The 22,702-nt window shown below is 42.2% G+C and overlaps 1 protein-coding gene across 2 annotated transcripts in view; it reads left to right on the plus strand.

Annotated features, from left to right (window-relative positions):
- ME2 (malic enzyme 2) overlaps positions 1 to 22,702 on the plus strand; it is a 115,333-nt gene that overhangs the window by 28,632 nt on the left and 63,999 nt on the right. For both annotated transcript variants that reach the window (XM_086960387.1, XM_086960388.1), the window contains exons 4-5: positions 4,722 to 4,871; positions 13,508 to 13,583. In XM_086960387.1, coding sequence (XP_086816513.1) covers positions 4,722 to 4,871; positions 13,508 to 13,583 — 226 coding nt within the window. The remainder of the gene's footprint in view (positions 1 to 4,721; positions 4,872 to 13,507; positions 13,584 to 22,702) is intronic.

Here is a 22,702-nt window from a genome sequence, read left to right on the forward strand (position 1 = left end):
ATTTCATTCTAGGAAGGCCTTTATGCACAGAAGTGCTGACCGTCGCCATGAAATTTGAATATTTTTTAAATTAACTCATTTTGTGGATGTCCTGAAAGCTGTCCCTTCATATCAAGCAACAAGTAAACTGCAACAATGCATCCTATGAAGATCTCCGTTCTAAACCCACTCTTTCAAAGACTGTTGGTATCCAGAGTAGTGTCACTTAAAATAAGATTTTGTCACAGGTAAATCTGCTCATCGCCTCTTTTGGGTAAAAACCTCTGGGCTTAAAGGCAGTACTTCATTTGCTCAAATGTAGAAGGCCTCAGGCTTCTAGATCTGGCATAGTGCATATTGCCCATGGACCTTTTTATTTTCAATAAAGCATTGTTCTGCCATCCAACCTCAAACAAGCTAGTTCACTCCATCATACGAGGAGATATTGAATAGTATTAGGCTGGTTTTGTCACCACTGTTACATAATGTGATGCATACAGCACACATCTCACAAAAAACGTCTTATCAATCGACACACAACTTATAATTCATTCTGCTTTTTTGCCTGAAGGTCCAGCATCTACTACCTCTACTTACCAGACAAAGACAGGATCCATATGTGAAAAAACTGGCATGCAAGTTTATCCCTTGAAGACCTCCCACTTCAAAAGCACACATTTCTAGATATAGTCTAGGAAATGCAGGATAAAGCAGTCGGGCAAATTATTTATTTGTTTTAATACATGTTAATTTATGTTCAATGTACAATTATATTTATCGTCACAGAAATTTACGGAGAACCTTTTGTAAGTAATATTAACAAATGGAACCTTCAAAGGGGATTTGGGCTATTCATTCCATACATGCTTTGATTGGCTTTTTTCTATGTATTGAGCTTTATTGTTCAATTATTTAAAATCGATGCAATATACTATTGATGAGCTATTTTCTAGAAAGTCTGCAACCTAAAAGTGCTGTTTTTCTAAATCGTAATCCAAGGAGGGAATGGGGCAACTGAAGAAGCCCTTTCATCTCAGTAGTTGACTGAATCAACCCTTGAATGCAATACAAAATGAACAAATTACTCTGTCCACCACACACCTATGATACAAACATCTCTATTGGTAAAATAGTTTGTATCCCATATTTGCTCACAAATCTTCTCTGTACTACTCACTTCTATCATCCTATGCTGTTTTAACTCCTGATCTCACTCTGAACCGCTCTTATATTTTACTTCCAGTCACCATCCGAGTTCATTTCCACACTCGAATTTGCTCATTTTAGTCCTCAACCCTGTGATTCAATTACTTGCTCAAATTTGGCATCTACCCACCTTTCAAATCTGCTGTGTTCTTGCTTTATTAAAACAAACTTCCAGCCAATCTCATGTCCCCATCTGACTGTTGAACACTGTAACATTTGCTCAATACCGAACAATCTTGTTTCTTGATTTCTATTCCACAGACACAGCACTTTCACTCATAACTAACTTTAACAGAGTCAGCTTTCACCCAGCCACTACTCCTCGATATCACTACCGGATGACTCTATCGTAAGCTCCACCCTACATTCCTCCTTCATCCCCAATTGAGCAAAGTTTTAAACTCTACCTGAAGGACCTTTTTATATAATTTTTTTATCAAATCACTTGCTCACATTGACGCCACAACGCTGGCTTTAAGATATGCATAGTGGCCCAATAGAGTTCTATCACAGACTTTTCCCCGGGAATATTAGAACCCATATAGACCAGTAGGAATCAAAAGGTCTACAATACATTTCCAATTTAACGAGCAAAAGAAATTGTAAAAGTTTGAAGATGTACACTAACAAATTGCTACACCTCGCAAACATTTCCATGCATATCTGCAAACGAGGCACTATGTTCATCCAAAAACATTCAGCAATGAGGAATGTTACTAGATCTTTAAATCCAGTGTTTGGATTCAACCACACATAATTATGATCTAACCCTCTCTGTGGGAATGTCAAAAGAAATGTATAATCGGATTTATTTATATAAATATAATTTATAAAGTTCCTGGCAAAGCATTGAAATCCTACCGGAAGGAGCTGCTGGAGACACTGTAATATAAAGATGTGTACGCACTGCCATATAGTTTGATCTTACTCTAAGATAATTAACGAGACCAAGAAGTCTACACTTTGAAATTAGCCACATCATGGACAGTCACCATGTGTATGGTCTTTTCCCTTTTCTCTTTGGGTCACAGGCAACTGATACACTTAAACAACCTGTTGTTCAGGGAGATTGCTTCATTGTGACTTCTATGACATTCCACAGTTTAAAGTTTACATTTGGTTGTTTTTATTCTTCTTTTATTAACCGTTCTTTCTTTACATATTGTCGGTCTCAAGCTTGGCTGTTTTATATGAGGACCATGCACACTTCAGTTACTTCCCCCATTTTTCCATCTCCACTCCTCTTATAGCTCTTCCACATTCTCCCTCCCTGGACCTTTCCTTCAAGGAGCAAATTAGCAAAGTGGTGACCTCTTGCTTCATTTTACTTTGATCATTAAGGAAAGTGTTGCCTTTTTATCTTTTAATCTCTAAAAACTGTGTTTATCGCCCTCTTCAGGATTGACTACAGACACTGCAGAATGCAGCTGCTCTCACTTTGATGATGATTCCTACATTTATGTCCATCTGAAATACTCTAAAACAACTTTATTGGCTCCCTGTGAAGAAAAGAGTGGTTTTTAAAGCGCTTGTACAGCTCATGAGTCACTGTACGGTACCAGATCTAACGGTCTAGGAGGAAACGTTAGGTGGTATCAACATAATGGGAATCTCAGTTCTGCTGCATCTTGTTCAGCATTTGTCCCTAGGATATATAAAGCATCCTGTGGTGGCCGTAGCTTTGTGTATAACACCTGTCAGTTGTGGAACTAAATGCCATTTTACCTTAAAAATCAATCGAATCTTTTACGTTTTTGGTAACAGCTGAAAGCTTGACTGCTTTTTTATCCTTAACCAGGGGCCCATTAAGATGATGTTTGTCCTAGATGACTGTTTTCATTCCTAGCACCAAGACACCCATGGGTATTTGCAGACTTTAGAAATTACAATGACATTACTACTCCCGACCCCACTCCACTCATCTTTCCCTAAGTTAACAATATAGTCATATGTGTTGATTTCAGATTTAAACTGACTATCAAGTTAAATTTCTCGGTGCCATGAGGGAGTAATTAAATATTGATATTGCTGATGCCCTCTACATTGGTATACTCACTCTTTCTAGTCTTCTGTAAAAGAGGAGACAATGTGATTGAAAAATAATAATGTATGTGAAAGTTCAGTAAATCCAATTGTTGAAGTTATATCTTTAGGCATGCCTTTTGTTAAGGAGGTTGGTGGGATACCAACACACCTCTTGGCTTACTTACAACACACGAGGAGGCCATGCGGTGACTTTTCAAAACATGGGTCCCATCTTACCTATTTGGATCATAGAAATTGCACCTTTGGGTTGGGAGTTAGATGTCCGAAAAATAGGACTTTTGTCCTCAAAATATAACCATGCAGATTCACTGAAAAGCTGCTTGTCCTGTTTGATGTTTGTAAGGCAAACGAATGAGGTGCTAAGATAGGCTGTGTTCTTTATAACGTTGTCCATAGTGAATGTCACGTTATGGACAAAAAACTATACATTTTGTTTGTAGTAATGTTTACATAATGGTCTTTAGTTAAACATGCACTTAACTATTTTGCATTCATGTAGTTGCCTCATATCATGGGCAAAAACGAAAGATCTTTTATTGTTAAAATTCTTGAACCGGATTTTAATTTTGGAAGTAAACTCTGAATTGTACCTAGCAATGACTAGAATATGAAATGCACAATATGAAATCAAGCTACACAGATGTCGAAATTGTTTTGAAAATAGTTTTCCTCCACATTTGTGTGTTGGTTTAAACAGGACAACCCACATGAAAATGCACAGAAACATCCTTCTCTGCCGCTCCTCCTTGCTGGAACCTTCTTTTGAAGTTGTAAGTTTATGTAGAGGAAGTGAATGCTAAAAAGCTGATTCCCAGTATACATGAATGTCCATGTGGTAGTTCCAAGGGTGGGTCACTGCAGACATGCTATTAGTGAGCAATACTGAAAGTCCAATCCTTCCTTCTAACTGTGCTTCAAGTGTGTGGTGAATTAAACATCTAAGATACTGAACACTTTATTGTTATTTGTTATTTAGTCTTTGTGCAAAGTCTGCATAGTGGGCCAAGGTATAAATATACTATACAATAATGATTAGATGATTGAATCCATATGACTGATTCTATGCAACAGTATTGCTCTTCTACCCCTCCCTCCAATCTGAAAAGCTGGCTTAGACTCTGTGTTTCCGACAGCAGAAAAATGAATGCATACCCATCAGTAAGGATCACTGAACACACCGAAGAGAATTCAACTCCGACATGTATCATGACTGCTGAAAAGGTCCCTGTGTTTAAGGTTTATCAAAGTTACCATTAGATAGAAGTTAACCTGCTTTTCATTTCAGGGAAGTCAATGAGTAGTTAGTACCTTGAAATACTTTGACATCTGTGAAGCTTGCACATCTGTTTCGTTACAATCTGGTTATTTTGTGGACTTGAGGAAGACGTTTCATTTGATTGCAAATGATTTGTTGATTCACTTACGTAAATACTGGATCAGTGTACCTGTGATATTCTCACCTAACTTCGTTTCATTTTTTATGTTTTTAGGTACATCTATGTAATGGGAATCCAGGAGAGAAATGAGAAGTTGTTTTATAGGGTACTACAGGACGACATTGAGCGATTGATGCCTATAGTGTACACTCCAACGGTTGGCTTAGCCTGCTCACAGTACGGACACATCTTCAGAAGACCAAAGTAAGTGCTAACCATTGCCATTGAAAGTTTTAATAAGAGTTAGTAGCAAAATTGCATTAAAAAAAATCTTAGAAGACATAACACCGTTCTTGGTACTCAACAGCATGCCACTCATTTGCAGTACTCAACCCTTTCAACCTTCGCCAAGAATCCTGGAGTTTGGACCGAACATATGCTTATATTTGGTGACTCCTAATTTGCAGCTGTATAAATCGACCACCATTGTGATACATGAGCAGTATAGTCAAATAACTCAATCATGTCAACATTTTTAATAATACAAATTTGTTCAGCCGTATTTAGGCATCTTTTATGTATTATCTCTTGCTGGGTATGGACACAGATCAGATTGTGAAAAGAACCTCCTGACAAGCATTTATTTATGGGTTGCTTTGCTAGTGTTTTATCTCCACTTTAACATTAAAATGCACATGCTGCATCCACTTAAAGTGTCCATATAAAACAATCAGGAGGCCAAAATCAATGGTAGTATGCAGGGAGTGGATGACTGAGTCCTATACACCTTTTAGGCTGACCACAGTGGAACGCTTGTTGCATTAACTCTAGTGGTTCACCCACATCCGTTTTATCTTCCCACCTTTTTTGATGAGATAAAAGTCTTTCAGCAGGGCAAAGCAGCATGCTGTAGTTGCAGAGGACACCACAAAGTTGAATAAGTTTGTGGAGCTTGATTGACACACTGAGTTTGTCCAAAGATCCTAGTTGGGCAAACTTGAACACTCTAGCCACCAAAATCCTCTTGCCTCTGGGTTCTCCTTACCAGCTTATTTCACTGTCAGGTTCTATGTTTCGACTTAATCACTGCTATGGAACTTGGATTTCTTCAGGGGTAAAGGATGGAAGCTACAGCCAAACATGGCTCCATGATGTTGTATAACTCCAGCATGATGTCCAGCGGACGTTTTGTTTCCCGCCGCAAAAATCTCTGACTAAGATAAACCAGTGAATTGGGCCTGCTTAGGTTGTATGTTTCATGGGTAACCTTAGTAACTTGTCTGTAATGGTTGGAAAATGTCTCTTTGAGGTGCCACAGATGCATATTGGTTCCTTCTACTAAGGTGTCTTATTGTCCATTATTTCCTTGTGTACTAGACAAGGACAGCTTCCCTCATCCTATGAGAATTACGCCAAGAGTTTGGTTACAAGGGAGAGCAGGATACAATACTCCACTCCTCTCCAAGGCCGAAAGTAAGCAGACTTGCTGTCTTTCTTCTTGCCCCTTTCATGTCTAATAGTGTTCCGAGTTCTAGGTGGTACGAGCCCCTAGACTAGCCCGTGGTTGGTCCCTAGCAACTTCCCACACTGATCCCTTCCTAACTTTTCAACAGTCCTTCTGAATTACTGCTGAAGCAATCCCAGAAAACTGTATTCCAAATTTTTCCAAGATGCCGGCGCCGTTTCAGTCCTGCCATTAGATTGCCAGTTATGAGTTGCCTCTTTCTCCACCAATAAAAAAGCATACTCGGGCATTTAAATTCCCTTGCCATCACTCTGTTGAGAGGGTGACTGGGAACAGACCCATACCATTTACTTGCTTTCACCTGAGCTTTGTGTATCCATCGAGCATTATCATCATCCCCTTCGCGTAATAACCTTCAGATAAAAATAGGTCGATGTTCTTATATTTAGTCTGCCCTGCCTTCTCGCCAAGTATCCTTCAGCAGGGCAGCTGCCACATGAGTAATGTTTTTTTTCCTCCAGGAAGGCCCGATGAAGGATGCATACACTTAATCCAGGTTAGCTCTGGACTTGAGAATTCTAATCACTGTAGATTGACTGTCGCTGCATGAGGGGAAGCCTCTTGGAGACCGCTTATGAACCTACAGTGGCATTTATATTACTATTTTAAGTTTAACAATAAAATAATGTAACTTTCCATTAACTAAAAAATGCATTGAAGATGGATGTTCTAGATTTTTCGCAAGCAAAGATGCAAAAATATTAATGTTGTAGTTAAAACAGGCCTTGCAAATTAAAAGGCTGATAGTCTATGCAATAAACAGTACTTTTGAATTATGTCACTGCAGAGATATGCCATCTACATATTTGGTTTGGCTCATTTCACAAATTATGCCTTTAAGCTTTGTGTACTCCAAGGCACATTTTTAAATATATCAAAAATATTTACTCTTCTTGCTTCAGAGTGATGTGCAGCTGCCAGGGCTGCTACGACAGCATTGTGCCGTGTTTAAATGTCTCCTGTGAGTGATAGAAAGCCACACTGAGGCCCACATGCTACATTTAACTTCTATGCCACTTTTGTGATTTGTAATTTTCACATATTTGTACTGTGGCCTTACCAAAAATGTAACTAAACCAGTTGGTGTTACTCTACCTATTATCTTGTTTCATTGGTCAAAGCATATTCACTCAGTGTATTTACTGGCTTCCAAGTGTCTACAGTAAAAATATACCAGTAAAAAACAAAATTGGTGCCTATGCAAAAAAGCATTTTTCTACAATATTCAAATAGATGTTCATGAACACTGGTAACACTTTATAAAAATGAAGAAACATTCTTATAGTCACAATGTTCTTCATTGTACAGAAACTGCATAACCTAATTGGATGGCTGCAATCCCCCAGCGTAAAGAGCTCTTGCCTCTTTCTTTCTCTCTCATTTGATTGCAGATACAAAGATGTGAAAGAAATCTATAGAAATGGGATGTGTAACCCTAAGCATGCTACTACTGGTATAAGGAGGTAGAAAATACAGAGCCGTAAGCTGGAATGGTGACCTCCATGGCAAGGTGGCTCTGAACAGGCGGGTAGGAGGTCACCGTGAGTTAGAATTTACATTTAGATGCTGGGTACAAAAGTGAATACACAAAATGCAGAAACAGCAAGTGGTCCTACCAAAGAAGCAAAGATGACTTTACTTACCCATGGTGCAAGGGGGTGTTTTATCCACGAAAGCAGCAAACCCCAAGGATGCCATAACTGACCTGGGAGGGGGAGTTGGGAGGTGTAGTTTTAAAGGGGACATGGATGCAGGAAAGAGGAACCAATGCAGGAGGTGGGAGGAGGAATCAAGGGGGCTTTTGGAAAAAACAATACCAATACATGAACAGGAGGTAGGTCTGGAGAAGAGAAAAGATGGGATTAATTACTTTAAAAGCTAGGGCTTCTCCAGTAGAGATGTATACAAGCTGTCGGGCAACATCTTACTTGCACCCCAGCAAGATTTAGGAAAATTTCCGAACTGAGATGGGAGAAAAAAATATTACCCCAAAATGGAACTCATGCATCTCCTGCAACGACGGCCCTTGATCAAGAGGACTGTTGGTTGTCTGCAGTAAATAAAACCGGCCCAGTTGCAAAGATTGATACTGTAAAGCTGGGACTGGAAACTGCAGTCAAGGAAATATTTATACCTTGGCAAGTAGTAACTAAGTAAATTGTAAAATAACTTGTAATTAACTGATAATAAATGTGGTTGACTGTAATTCAGCAATCTAACACCTGCCAAAAAATGACGAGAACACTGATGTAACATTTGTTGGAAACAAAACTCAGAATCTTTGCAAATGGGGATTTTAAAGAATTAAACCACTCCTTCGGGACTGAAAATTAAAGGTCCTCCACCCTAAGCCTTTGCCTTCAACCCTCTAGTCTGGCAGTAGCTGGAGGGTTGGTTTGCTGGAGGTTCCAAACACACACTAGACTTGCCAAAGGCCCTTTTCATGTCCAGCCACTGCTAAACAGCAAGGGACACTATGTTAATAGGTCAGCTTTTATTTGCCCCTGTCCACACAAGTTGTTTCAGCCTTTAAACCCCGGGACACTAGAAGAAGACTAACTGAGATGAGATTGGAGAAATTAGACTGCATAAATTATCAGCCATGGAGAGCAAGTGCAACACCATGCATATCCACTCTCAAAGCAGAGGAGTATGCATGCATGGCATGTACGTCTGCTACACTGCCCCACTATAGAAAAAAACTGGGGATATTCAGAGTGCACATTATACTGTAATCATTGGTTTCCAGATGATGCCTTTCAGAAATTAGAGCAAACACAAGGGGATAATGGACGGAGCACTGAAACTTTTCAGACACTCACCCCAGTCACAAATTTGCTAAAGAATGATGATGGACTCAACCCAGATATGTGGCTGGGGGTGAGTGTCTGAAACGTTTCAACGCTCTGTCCATCATCTCCTTGTGTTTTGCTTTGTTTGCCCTATGTTGGCAGGGTATGCCCAGACGTGGGTCCCTTGCTCACTTTGCCACTGGGTTCAAGCTAGCCTGGCTGAAGAGGGGTGCTACCCCGAACCCGGTTGCAGGATGCTTGTCTTCGGTTCAGGGAATACATGGTTTGGCAGTTCGGGCTGGACTGTTCCCATGAGGCACAGGGCAAAGACTGATTTGCATATAGCTATGTCTGAACTGGGGTGGCACAGTGAGCTAAAGAATGAAGATGGATTCAACCCAGATCTATGACTGGGGGTGAGTGTCTGAAAAGTTTCAGCACTCCATTCATCATCTCCTTGTGTTTGCTTTCAGAAATTAGAACAATATGTAAGGTGGTATCCCTACCAAAATGTTTTCAGTACGGGAAAAACCTCGTAGGAACATTTTAGTTCAGTCTCTTCCTTGTCATTAGCAGGTTAGATTATTGTAATTCTATCTTTGGAGAACTTCTGCCTTTTCTTTTTCATAAATTGCAGTTCGCTGCTCGACTTATCCTAGGCCCTAGCAGAAATACCAGTATTTTTGCTCACCTTCCCTCCATTCGCTGTACATGCTGAAGCTTTATGCTTTTGTCACAATTCCTTATATAACTCTTCTCTCCCTATCTGCTTTCTAGACCTCATTGTTTTTGTATGCTACATCTGATTAACATCCCAAAATTTACTAGGTATGTTCATGGTATGCAAGGCCTTTTTTGTGCTAATCTCACAGGCTTGGGATGACCTTCCAGTTGTATTAACTTCTTTCAGCACCAGGGCACAGTTTTAGATAATTGTGTGCTTTACAAATTTTAAAATCTAATGAAATCAAATCTCTGAGAATGACCTAAAACCTTACTTACTGAGGATGCTTGTCCAGGAATAAACATAGCACCTGTACTGGCTCTCTGGAGGACGAAAAATTAGGAAGTGCCAAGTTGATGGTCAAAGTCACGCCTGGTCTCTTATACGGTCCTGGTCCTCAGGGCAGGCTTCTAGGCACCAGGTCCCTCTCTAACCAGGTCTACTGCAGTCCATCAACTCACAATTAATCTGATGGATCTTCTTAAGAGCATGGAGCTCTTTTCCTTGTATCTGTACTGGAGTAATCTTATACTCCATTGTGGCAACTAACTCGTGAAAATCCGCTCTTCTTTTACAGTATTTCCACCCTCCTTTGTACTGCAGACCTTTGCAGAGCCCCAATTCAAGACGACTCTCCCCCTTTCAGAAGCCTCATATTCCCTTTTAAGCACACCTCTATGGAAATGAAGGAACACCCCCTCTTCCTGTGTTGAAACTAGTTTTCCCTTTTATGGTAGACGAAGACTAATGTCTGAACAAGTTCTGAGGTTCTGGAATTCACTGGGTTCTGTCCTAGCATCCCCATATGGTATTTCACTTAAAAGTAAGGACCTTTTATGGCACATGCTTTTCCATCCACCCCTCCATGTACCCACTAAGTTGGCATCCCCATGATGAGTGGCCACTGCTTACACCGCTTCAGCCTTCCTGCTCCCAGAGGCAGATGTGTTTCATTCCATACAGTTGTAACTTCTGTAGCTCACCACCAATCTGGGAGTTTGTATGAAATGGTTCAAATATTCCTGTGCAACTGATCAAGTGGAAAACTGTTAATTGGACTTGAATCATAACTTGCTTTAAAGTATACAGATATGAGTGCTGAGATTTGCTGTACGTTCAGGGGTGTCAGTAGGTAACATTGTGTTTGTCTGATGAAAGCAATGCTTCCCTTGAAGTGAGATGTGAGGGCTTGCACCCTTGAATGAATATTACCCTGCAAAGGGCATACATTTACAATGAGTCGATAAATAATTGTAAAGGTACCATATTGTATCTTTAGGAAGATAAAGTACCATTCAGGTTTTTAACTAACGAGTGGTCACAAAATGTAATGTTTTACTCTTTAAAGTTAAAACAAGGATCCTCTGGCTCTGAATGGCCTGTTGTCTCTTACATAAAAGAGAAATATGATATCTAAAATCTAAATATATCCTTAATTTGACCTTCAAACAAAGTATTTGTTGTTGAAACTAAGAGAGTAAAACGAAGATCCAAGTATTTTAAAAATAAGAACTTTGACCCAGCAACCAAGATTGTCCGCTATCTGATGCTGTTCATTTCAAGAAATATTTCTTCAACAATATAAATATATCAGACGGTGAAGTCTAGGCTGGTACGTTTAGAATTGTGCACTTTCATTAAGGTGAGTGGTCAGTAGTTCGAACGTTTCCCTTAAAGAACCCTTGATCCTGACAAAAGAGCTCTGCTGAATGATTATAGAGTAGAAAGATGCTTTTATTTTAAAGGCTCCAGAAATTGTTGTCATTCTTTTAATGATATTGAATACAATTGCACACTGGTAGTCTGTTCTTCCTTAAAAGCCACCTTCTATTTCCCGTCTAATTTGCTCTGGTTGATTTTTGTCTAACTGCACTACAATGGTTTCATTTTTATTTTTCCACTATTATCCAGTGAATTCTTTCAGATGAAGCCTCATCATTATTTGGGATTCTTTAATTTAAATAAAATGGCCTTACCTTTTGTAAACAAGAATAGATTCCCATTTTGTTACTTAACCACTCAAAACACATAATTTGATCTCTAGACCTTCCTGTCATGTACTTTTAACTTTAATAGGCTATGGATTGTTAGGAGACCAACCATCAACGCCTGGTTAAATATATTTTGACTGAATTACCTTTGAGAACGTCATCTGTTAACCAGACAATTGACTGCAGTTCACAGTGGACATTTCTAATGTGAATGCATAACGCTAATATCAAGTTAATCCTATTCAACACTGATTTAAATTTCCTTGTGTGATTTAATTTCCATGCCTCAAAACTCTGCATAAGTTTAAATCACTTACTATAATAATAATAATAAGAAGAAGAAGAAGAAGCAGAATCGTCATGTTTTTATATAGCACTTCATATCATTGTCTGAGCATAGTAGATTAAAGGCGCTCAGCAGTTCTTCAAAGAGCTCCACCCATATTCGTTGTTGACCATCGTTACCCATGATTGTCTTCCCTGCTTTGTCTTTAACAGGTCTTTCTGGCTTGCTGTATCTGCCGTAGAGTTTCCTTGTTATGTAGTACAATTCTTTCAAGATTCTATGGCTTGCTGATTCCTGGGCTTCTGTGGCATGACCATTGATGAATCTTTGTCATTGAATGCCTGTGTTTAAACTAGGAAAGCACATTGCACGTTCAGGAATAAAGCCAAAACGCTTTTAAAATATTTTTTTTTTAAACGTGTTGCAAAAAGATGACGAATGCAAGTACTTGTTCCCTGCTCCAGGGAGGAGCTAACACAGGAAAGGAAGGGAAGCCTACAAGAGCAAAGCAATCGAAAGACTGGAAATGAGCGATAACGAAAACAGCTAGTGGTATTCTGTGGGTGGGTTGTAAGCCAACTGAATTGTAAACAATATGTGCTGCAACACAGCACATACTGTTTAGGCACCACCTAAAAAGGAATTGAACAGCGTCTGAGTGCAACTATTCCTTGGTGGTTCAAAGTCTCCCACCCAGAATATAAGAGAAGGCAATCATTCTTGACCATTTCATTCCTCAATATGTACCTTTTTATGTTGCTTTATCCTCTGCCTCTAATAAGAGGTGTTCACATACTACCTCTTCAGTATGATGAAAGTTGATACAAACCTGTGTTAAGATCAGGTATAAGCAGTTAAAATGTTGAAGAACTTCTATACCTTTCCAGTATGGCATCACTGCTGAGAGGTGCTGCCGTATGCTCGCTCTGCCTATCAATGTGCATTAGATCTGCTCAGTATGTTAGTGAGTTCAGACTCCACTACAACAAATCCTTGCCCTTTCTGTAAAGACTGCTTAATTTGAGCAGGTGGTTGCTGGTGGGGGCCACCAGCACTTATTCTCCCACTCCAAACATTAACCAAGAAAGAGCAAGACAGGGGAAAAATACATATTGGAAAGATGGAGGAAGATGGAAAACCAATCGAAAGAGGGAAAGCAGGGACCAGCAAGAGTTTGATAAATGGGCAGTGAGTGTCTGGTAGTAACTTAAAGAGGTATGAGGTGTTCTAAATCTATGCAGCCTTGGCATTCCGTGCTGCAACATTTAACTGCACCGGTTGCAGGGTTCTGAGAAGAGCTTTGAGCACTGGCATTCATTCTTTCACAAAGAAATGCTACTTCACACACACACACAAACCCACCCACACACAAACCTCTTTTTGAAAATACATTTTACACACTAAAGTTCCCATTAAGTAAACCGTCCCCTCCACCCCCACCCCCAGAACAAACAATTTTGATTCATGCTGTCCTATTTTAAGTGTATGGCAGTGTTTAAAAAATATATATTGCTTAATTGGAGATTACTTTTATTTTATAGGCATGGCATGTACAAATCATTTTCATTTCTTTGTGTTTCAGAGGATTATTCATTTCAATTTTAGACAGAGGTCATATCAGATCAATTTTGGACAACTGGCCAGAAACTGATATTAAGGTACAAATTCCAGTCCTGTGTTGCTGTCAGTGTGTCTTGTGTCTGCATGTTTCAAAATCATAACACAGTTGGCCTGGAGTCTTCTGCCGGCATATGCAGAACTTCACCACAGTTAAGGCACTGTTAATCTGAGTCTTTGGCTGGGATGTTAGGGGATTGTCAACTCAGTGTGTGATACCAAATGGGGAATAACACCATAAACAGTGCATGATTTTCATATTAACATGAACATTATGAAACTCTAACAGTTTCATTTTGTAAAAATCTCACCATTTTGGTGAATGCAGCTCAGGGCATTATCATAGGGTCATTTTCAGCTCAGGGCATTATCATAGGGTCATTTTCAACATCTCCAAATCAATATTCTAATTCATAAACAAAACCATGTTCTAGCGCCATACAAGGAACTGAGCTCTGATCTGACTGGTATGTTTATAGGTTCTAAACTCAGGTTAGTGTTTATGTGGGAAGAAAACCTTTGGCATGCCGATTCTTGTCACCTGAAACTTGCGTTGAGGTTAGACCCATCTCATAATTTTTTGAAGCCATCAACAAAGTAAAAAATTTTTGTTCAGCCTTCACCATCCCCAACTTGCCCTCAGACTCTCATCAGCTTCATATACCAAGAGAACTAATAGTTCACCTCACCAACAACTTGTTACAAAACAATGCAGCAGTGTTTGAAATCGGGTTACTGGTTGATTGGAGGAGTGAACCCTGGTCAAGTAGCAACCACAATCCTAGTCCGGGTAGGGCACAAGCATACCCCAAATTATTCTGTGCTCAACCCTCTGGTAGCTTGGCACAGAGCAGTCAGACTTAACTTTGAGCCAATATAAGATATGCGTGCAACACTTCAAACAATGAAAACACCACACAAAAAGATCCCACACCAGGGAACAATAGGGCTACATTTAATAAATAAAACAAGACCAAAACAACAAGAATCCACTTAGTAGAACCGAAGTTGCGAATGTTTAAAGAATAAACTGCACTATAGAACCTAAAAGCATAAAGCACCAACTGCGGCTATCTGGTCCCACTGGACCGGGTCAAAGTCAAATGTTCAGGCTGACTGCGTTGGAGTCCGGGTCAGCTACAGTCCCAGATTAGATCAACTGAAGTAGTGCCTTCTCAGGTTTTGTGCCAAGAGTTCTGTTCATGTTGAAGAGGATCTCCGGTAGCGAAGAATGTCGTGGGTGGCAGTCAGCATGGCACGAAGAGCAGGCCAGATGTCGTGGGCGGGCGGCAGCTTCGCGCTGGCAGTCTGTTGCCGGGGGACGATGCTGCTGTATGAAGAGACAGGTTTGCGGCAGATCACGCTGATGTTCGGTGTGAGCAGTGTGGATCTAGTGCAAACGGGCCCATCATGGTCACAGAGACCCCAAAAGCTTGAATTTAAGAGTTAAAGAGCCACACCAAAGGTCCAGGACCTGAGGGGCACTCTGTGGAGTCAGGGCCTTGCTGAAGACTGGTCCAGGAGCTGTTGGGGAGCATGTTATGTACTTAAGGCTCAGATCAGGAGGCCAGTTCCTTGTAGAGCAGTAGGCCAGCAGAGTGACAGTCCTTGTAGCAGCACAGCAGTCCTTGTTCCTGGCTTGGTGTCCACAGGTCCTGAAGTTTCTTGAAGAGTTGGTGTCTGAGGTCCCCCTTTTATACCCTGGTACCCTGGACCTGGAAGGTAGGAGAAGCTTCTAGACAGTGTCTTTGAAGTGCATGGAATTCAATACCTCACCTGCCCTGGCTCCAAGCTGGCTGAAGAGACAATGCAGGGTCATTAAGCCCTTTATGTTGAGACAGAACATAGCCTGTTCAGTTGTAAGTGAAGCTGGGCTTGGCTCCTCCCTCCAGTCATGGCCCATTCAATCACACCTAAGCTCCCACTGTGTGTGGCTTTCTAGGAGGAATACACAGAGCCCAATTGCCAACTACACCCAGTCATGGGACCAGAGACTGGCTGCAGGCACCAAATGGCTAAGGTAAGAAAACGCCAACATTCTAAAAGTGCTAAGGCAACAAATGATGGATGGAATGCTGAATACATCAAATATTCTCGCTCAGTCCAGAGATCTGGGTTAAATCTATTATTCTTTTGCTCTTTACACCATCCCAGATTGGACCCAGCCATATGCAAATCAGTCTTGACCCTGCTCCTCTTGGGAAGAGTCCAGCCTGAACCGCCAAGCCTGGTTCTCCCTGGACCAGAAACGGTCATCCTGAGACTGGTTTCAGGGTATATCCCCCCTCCTCAGCCAGGCTACCTTGAGGGCAAGGAAAAGTCCAGTGCACAGCAAGCTAGGGACCCACGTCTGGGCATGCCCATCCCACTTAGGACTAAAAGTGCTGTGGCAACAAATGATGTGCAGAATGCTGAATAAATCACATTCTCCCCCAGTCTAGAGATCTGGGTTAAATCAGGGGTGGCATGGTGAGCAAAAGAACAATGGATTTAACCCAGATCTCTTGACTGGTGGTGAATGTTTGATTTGTTCTGCATTCCAACCATATTGTGTGTCTTTTGCTTTCTCTCCATAAGCGTGCCAGGTACACCCAAATGTGTGTCCCAGGCTCACTGTGCACTGGATTCAAGCGAGCCTGGCAGATGAGGGCTGATGCCCCGAACCCGGTCCTTGGATGCTTGTTTCTGGTCCAGGGTGGACCTGGCTTGGCAGATCGGGCTGGACTGTTCCAATGAGGAGTAGGTCAAGACTAGTTTGTTTATGGCTGAGCCTGAACTGGGGTGGCATGGTGAGCAAAAGAACAATACATTTAACCCAGATCTCTTGACTGGGGGTTAATGTTTGATTTGTTCTTCAATCCGTCCATCATTTGTGTGTCTCTTGCTTTCTAAAAGTGGCTTTTTCCGAACTGTAATTTAAAATCCGACTTCACAATAAATTAGGATTCTAAATTAGGATCCCAGGACACCAAACACAAACCAGTTATTTCTTCCCATTTGGAAATAACACTTATTGTATTTAATCAGCGTACTCCAATATTATCCTATGTGAGAGATAGGCTTTGCAGTAGTGAAAAACAAATGTAAAGAGTTTTTACTACCAGGACTTGTGGAACTTATAAATACATGTCCTACTTTTTAAATATATAGTACCCTGCCCTCTGGGCTGTCAAGGGCCTATTCTATGGATGACTTCTATATTAAACCGGTTTGGGTCTGGCAAAAGGTATATTTTGTAAGTAAGAAATTGCTGTTTAAAACTGGACACACAGTCTGCAATGGCAGGCCTGAGATGTTCAATGGGCTACTGAAGTAGGTGGCACAATCCATGCTGCAGGCCTACTAGTAGCATTTAAGAGGTCCTGGGTACATGTAATATGACTTTAATAGGGCACCATGAGTAAACATGGCAATTGGGGTGTCGGGGGATGATCGGAAGCAGAAGCGAGGAGGCCGTATGGGGTCAATAATGGGAGTTTTTATTAAGGATGCAAAATTATACTGGGAGGTAAACCTGTAGTCCGGATAAATCAAAAGTTCGGTTGTTTTGAAAAGGCAGTCTGTTAATCCGCTGGTACCAGGATCTGTAGGAGTTTTCTCAGGGTCCTAGTAGAACTTGATGCCCGTTCTCCCCTTGGACAGTCACGAAACCTATTACGGGTTTCCTCCGCTATGCTGAGATCCCGGAGTAGGCTAAAAAAACAAGAGAAAGCAGCGGTCAAAACCTGGTCCTTTTTATAAAAAGGGGTACCACCACCAAACCAAGTGAGGGGGAAGGGTTTAGGCAAGGTATGTGCGTTTTAGTTGTGGGAAATAGACAGAGTTTATTACGAGGTTCCGAGGGAAGGGTCTAGGTAGGTAGATGTCGTGGTGGGCCTGCATAGGGTTTTGAGGCCACCTGGTTATGTGAGGGCTAACCTTACAATAAGAGTCCCGCCCTGCCGCTCGTTTAACCTCCCCGCCCCCTCCCTACGTCCCTTCGTCCGCCACGTACCGCTAGAAGCCACAACTCTCCTAAGTTGTGGCGGCTTGTGCGTCCTCCGGGATCCACCACTCTTCTGTCCACGCTCCGGGCTCTCCTCTTTGGATTCTGCCGCTCCGGCGTCCGTGTTGCGTTCCTCCAGCTCCTGGGATCTTCAGCTACCTTCTTCTGGTCTCTCCCCTGCTGATGCGCCGACTGTGTCCTCTCCTTCCTTTTTCTGCTGTTCTTGACCTCCTACTGTGGCTCCTGATTGGTTGTTTCCCGTCCCGCCTTCCAGCCAGACTGCTTCCGGGTGACTTCTGACGTTCTGCGGGAGGAGGGAAGAGTCCGCTATTAGCGGTGCCTGTCCCAGAGTTTCATATTCTTCATTGAGGTAAGGAGTCCAGTCCATATCTTATGGGGTTGTACCGTCACTAGGGAAAATGCAGGTGATACCGTCACTAGGGGAAATGTGCCAGGTGTCTCCCTCACTTGGGGATTGTAGGAAGATGGCTCTTTATATAGTGGACTAAAATGAGGTGTAAAGTCCAGGCAAACGCATTTTGTTTAAAATCTTTATTCAATCTGTTTACAAATATATCATAAAAGCACAATTTCATCATATCAAACAAATATTGTAAAAAACCATCAAAAACAGTTTAAAATCATACTTGAATTTAAATGCCCCTGACGATACTTTAAGACAACGCACCCATAGACTTTCTTTTTCTCATGCAGGCCCACAGCATTGATGCAACCGAGAACCAGACTTAGGGATTAGGTAAGGACTTCAAAAAATACAGTGCCACCCTGCATTGGTTAAAATTATGATGCCTTAAAATATGGTGGATAAGCATTTCTCTTTCACTTTGGTAGAACTTACAAAACAGTACCAGGTGTAAATTAGACTGGGGTGAAAAATTGTCGCAGGGACATAGACTTAGGTCAGCATGCTTGAACTTCCTCTCTGGAAACCCAAGCATCAAAGCAATGAAGTTCAAGCAAGCAGAAACATAACAAAATAAATCTATGCTGGGTAAGAATAATCTTCCCCAGATATTTGCGGAACGAGGACATAGGCAGTAAGCACTTTTTGCTGACCATTCTTTTCCTTGCGAGCAAAGCTGGCCCTCTGCATATATACCTCCAATTATTTTCTGTTTGAGGGGCCTTTTTACAAGAGGCAGGGTCCCTGAAAAGATCTTCCTGCCCAATAGCAGTTAGTTCTGCTTCAAGTTATCTGACCCATCCAATTCTGCTACGACCTCCAACTTCAGACAGTCACCAATTATACGTTGGGTTAAATTAACCATCAACTTTCGCCAAATAGAGAGCCACAGCAGGATCGGCACCAGTCTATTATAATAGAGTCAAACAAATAAGGAAGCCCTAGTTCAAGATGTAAAATGGAATTGGAGGATGGTAATGAAACCCTGGACTTAAAAAAGGTATCTTCTATTCTCTGCCGTTGGTCAATCTGGGCCATCCCCCAGCCGCCCGCACCATAGGTTGCTGCCGCCTTTGTTTTCAATCAATCAATCAGAACATTTGTAAAACGCACTACTTACCCGTGAGGGTCTCAAGGCGGTGGGGGGTTAGTAGGTCCTGGGTCTGTCGTAGGAGGATGGGGAGGGTGTTCCAGGTTTTAGCAGCGAGGTGGGAGAACGATTTGCAGCCAGAGGTCGCTCTTCGGATGCGGGGGATGGTGGCGAGGGTGAGGTTGGCGGAGTGGAGCTGGCGGTTCGGGTAGTAGAAGGTGAGTCGTCTGTGAGGTATGCCGGTCTGGTGTTGTGGAATGCTTTGTGAGTGTGGGTGAGGAGCTTGAAGGTAATTCTCTTGTTGACGGGAAACCAGTGCAGGTCTCTCATGTGGTGTGTGATGTGGCTGTTGCAAGGGATGTCGAGGATCAGGCGTGCAGAGGCGTTCTGTATGCATTGAAGTAGTTTCAGGAGTTTGGCCGAGGCTCCTGATAAAAAGCGTTTCCCAAATCCAGTCTGCTGCTGATGAGGGCCTGGGTGACCGTTCTTCGCGTACCGGTGGGGATCCACCTGTAGATCTTGCGGAGGGTGTTGAAGCAGGAGGATGAGACTGCGTTGACTTGCTTGGTCATCGATAGTGTTGAATCAAGAATGAACCCCAGATTGACTGTGTGCGTGGTCGGTGGGTGTCTGTGATGCTCCCAGTGCGTTCGCCCACCAGGAGTTGTCCCAGGCTGATGGGGTGGAGCCGAGGATGAGGACCTCTGTCTTGTCAGAGTTCATCTTCAGATGGCTGTTCTTCATCCACTCAGCGACTACCTTCATTCCTTTGTGGAGGTTAGTTTTAGCGGTGAGGGGGTCCTTGGTGAGGGAGAGGATCAGCTGGGTGTCGTCGGCGTACAAGATGATGTTGAGGTTGTGCAGTCAGGCGACATGGGCGAGCGGTGCCATGTAGACATTGAACAATATCGGGCTGAGGGATGATCCTTGGGGTACGCCGCAGATGATCTCGGAGGCTACAGACCGGAAAGGGGGAGGCGGACCCTCTGGGTTCTGCCGGAGAGGAAGGAGGTGGTCCAGTCCAGAGCCTTGACTTGGATCCCTGCGCTGTGGAGGCGTGTGCGTAAGGTATGGTGGCAGACAGTCTCGAAGGTGGCTGATAGGTCCGGCTGACAAGCCCATAAAGGCCGCAAAGACAATGGAATCGTGCACTACTGGAATGTTCGAGAATTAATAATGAAGCTCGATCAGTTCCTTCGTAGAAAAAAGTCTTTATTCATATAAGTCTAAGTGCTTGAACGTAAAACAGCCAACGCGTTTCGTTCTTGAAAGAACTTCGTCAGGGCAGGTATTTTTCTTGGGTGATAATATCACCATACAGTTGATTTCAATAATTCGTGAAGTCGTCGTTCCTACGCGTTATCTGAATATAACACGGGCCACCATGATAAGGGCCGGTAACAAGGCACTGGATAAAGATCGTCACGACATAGCACCGGATATTGGGCATAAAGGCCATGTATAACTTCCCACCTTTAGCCTTTGTGTATTTACTATACAAAGCGAGAGGTTAAGACATTGGTTCACTGTCCCCTTTCCTTTCTAGAAGCCATATTGCGCCTACATTAAGATGTTTCGTTCCACTGCCCAATCCTCCATCCTGGCTAGTAACAGCCGGCCCATTAATTTGGCAGTTGTGTCCAGAAGGGAGATGGGTCTGTAGTTCTTTGGACTGCCCCTGTCTCCCTTTTTAGGTCTCGCTGAGCCAACGCATGCGCTGCTCTGCGAGACATTTAGTGTGTGAGCTTTTAAAAGTCCTACCATGTGCTTTTGTCTGGCATAGAGCGTGCGGTTACCCGCACAATGACGAGCAGAGGAGCCATATGGCTCTCTTCTCTCATCATGGTGTGCACACACCACTCACCAGTCTGCATGGTTTTTTTTCTATTTCCTTTTTGCACGTGCACACAACTCCCAGTCGCGGGCGCACGTCTTGCTTTTCGCTTTCGCGCGCACCATTTGCTGGTTAGTTCATGTGAGGGTAAAAAGGAGACAGGAAAAATGACTTGAGAGTGAGGCCTGCATATGTGTGACATTTAAACTTGATGCTAGAATGCCACTATCATGTGCAATGTGGTCCGAATTTGAGAGAAGACGCATGTATGTACTCCTTCGCATTATTGGTAACATTTTACGTACAACTCTGGTGTATCTTCTTAAATGTTCTTTACTGTATCTTCTTAAATGTTGAAGATTTCCTTTTCAAGTAACAAAGTTTCTATTTTGTTTTATTGATTGGCAAGCAGAAGCTCATGTTTACGCCTGTAACGGAGTGCTGCTGAAAATTCGCTTGAAATTCCATAAGGCAATAAGGGGGTTATGTATATGCCAACCTTCGAGAATGCCTAGAATGGAGATTTAGAGAAAAAAATGGAAGTTAATTTTCTCTTTAACTTACAGTGCAATCAACGACGTTTTAAAAGGAATCAAAACAATGTATGAAAAATGGAGTGTGTCAAAAGTAAGTTGAAAGGCCTGCATTTGCTGTTCACTAATGCACGGATCAACACAATTAGTATACGTAAAATTTCACAAGAGCCAAACTGATCGATTCAGCCTGATCAAGTGACCTTGGCACGTTAGAAAAATTTAGGTAACATTATGGAGCTGATGAAGCACAGGCCAGGTCGGGCGGAAGATCTACGCATCTGACAATATGAAAATGTGCCTGAGAATACATCAACTTCACGGGTAATTAAAGCGCCAGCTCAGGGACAGATAGTAAGCCAAAGACGATTATAAGGTTGGATTCTTTAAGAGCAAACAGAAAACGCAGTCCCCTTTTCATTTTTATGAAGGAAGTAACACCACCAGCCTTTCGCTGATTAGAAGTGTCAGTTTGGGGACGCAGAACAACTCCATCGCAGCAGCTCCGATCAGACCACAACAGGTAGTCTTTTCAGGCTACAGGTGACAAGGAAATGAAAAGGGGCAGAGTTAAGTTGGAGGAGCACAAGGATTGGGAAACGGGCAAGTATTTGCTATTCGGAGGAGTTAGACAAATAACAACAGGAAACAAAGTAGTTATTTAAACAGATGCTACAATGAGATAGGTGGAAGGGTACAAGTAAGGAGGCATTGCTCCTTGGATGGAAAAGGAGGGACAAATAGGAAAGATAGACCACTAGCAGGCAATGAGTTATAAAGGACACTGAAACACATCAATAACAAGCATTGGCATAGCCAACAGGCCTTGACTTTGGGACCTTATAAGTATTTAGTTATCTAGCACAATATCCTTGGTGCAACAACATCAACTGTTGCATGGCTAAAAACTTATACAGTCCCAAAGGTGAAATTCATTGGCTATGCCAATGCTTGTTGAAGATTGGGGACTATGACACTGTTTCCAGGATGGGGGGGTGTCTCTTCCGCCATGCTGTTGAAGACATTTGTTAATAGGGGGACCCACATATCACAAATGGCCTGAAATAGGTAAATAGGAATTCTTTTGGGTCCCGGGGCCTTTCCCAGGATACAGGCTTCCAACCCTATTCTGACTTCATGTAACGTGAATGTCCGGTTTCTATGCGGATGAGGTGATAAAACGGATGGAGGGGGCTCCAGAATGGATTTTCAACCGAAAATACCTTCAAAGTGCTGTATCCATGCCTCCTCTTCCTCAACGTGCCTGTCCAGAGACGGGTCTTTTGTATCTTTA

This window comes from Lissotriton vulgaris, chromosome 3_1, assembly GCF_964263255.1.
Source record: "Lissotriton vulgaris chromosome 3_1, aLisVul1.2, whole genome shotgun sequence".
In the NCBI taxonomy this organism is placed as follows: domain Eukaryota; kingdom Metazoa; phylum Chordata; class Amphibia; order Caudata; family Salamandridae; genus Lissotriton; species Lissotriton vulgaris.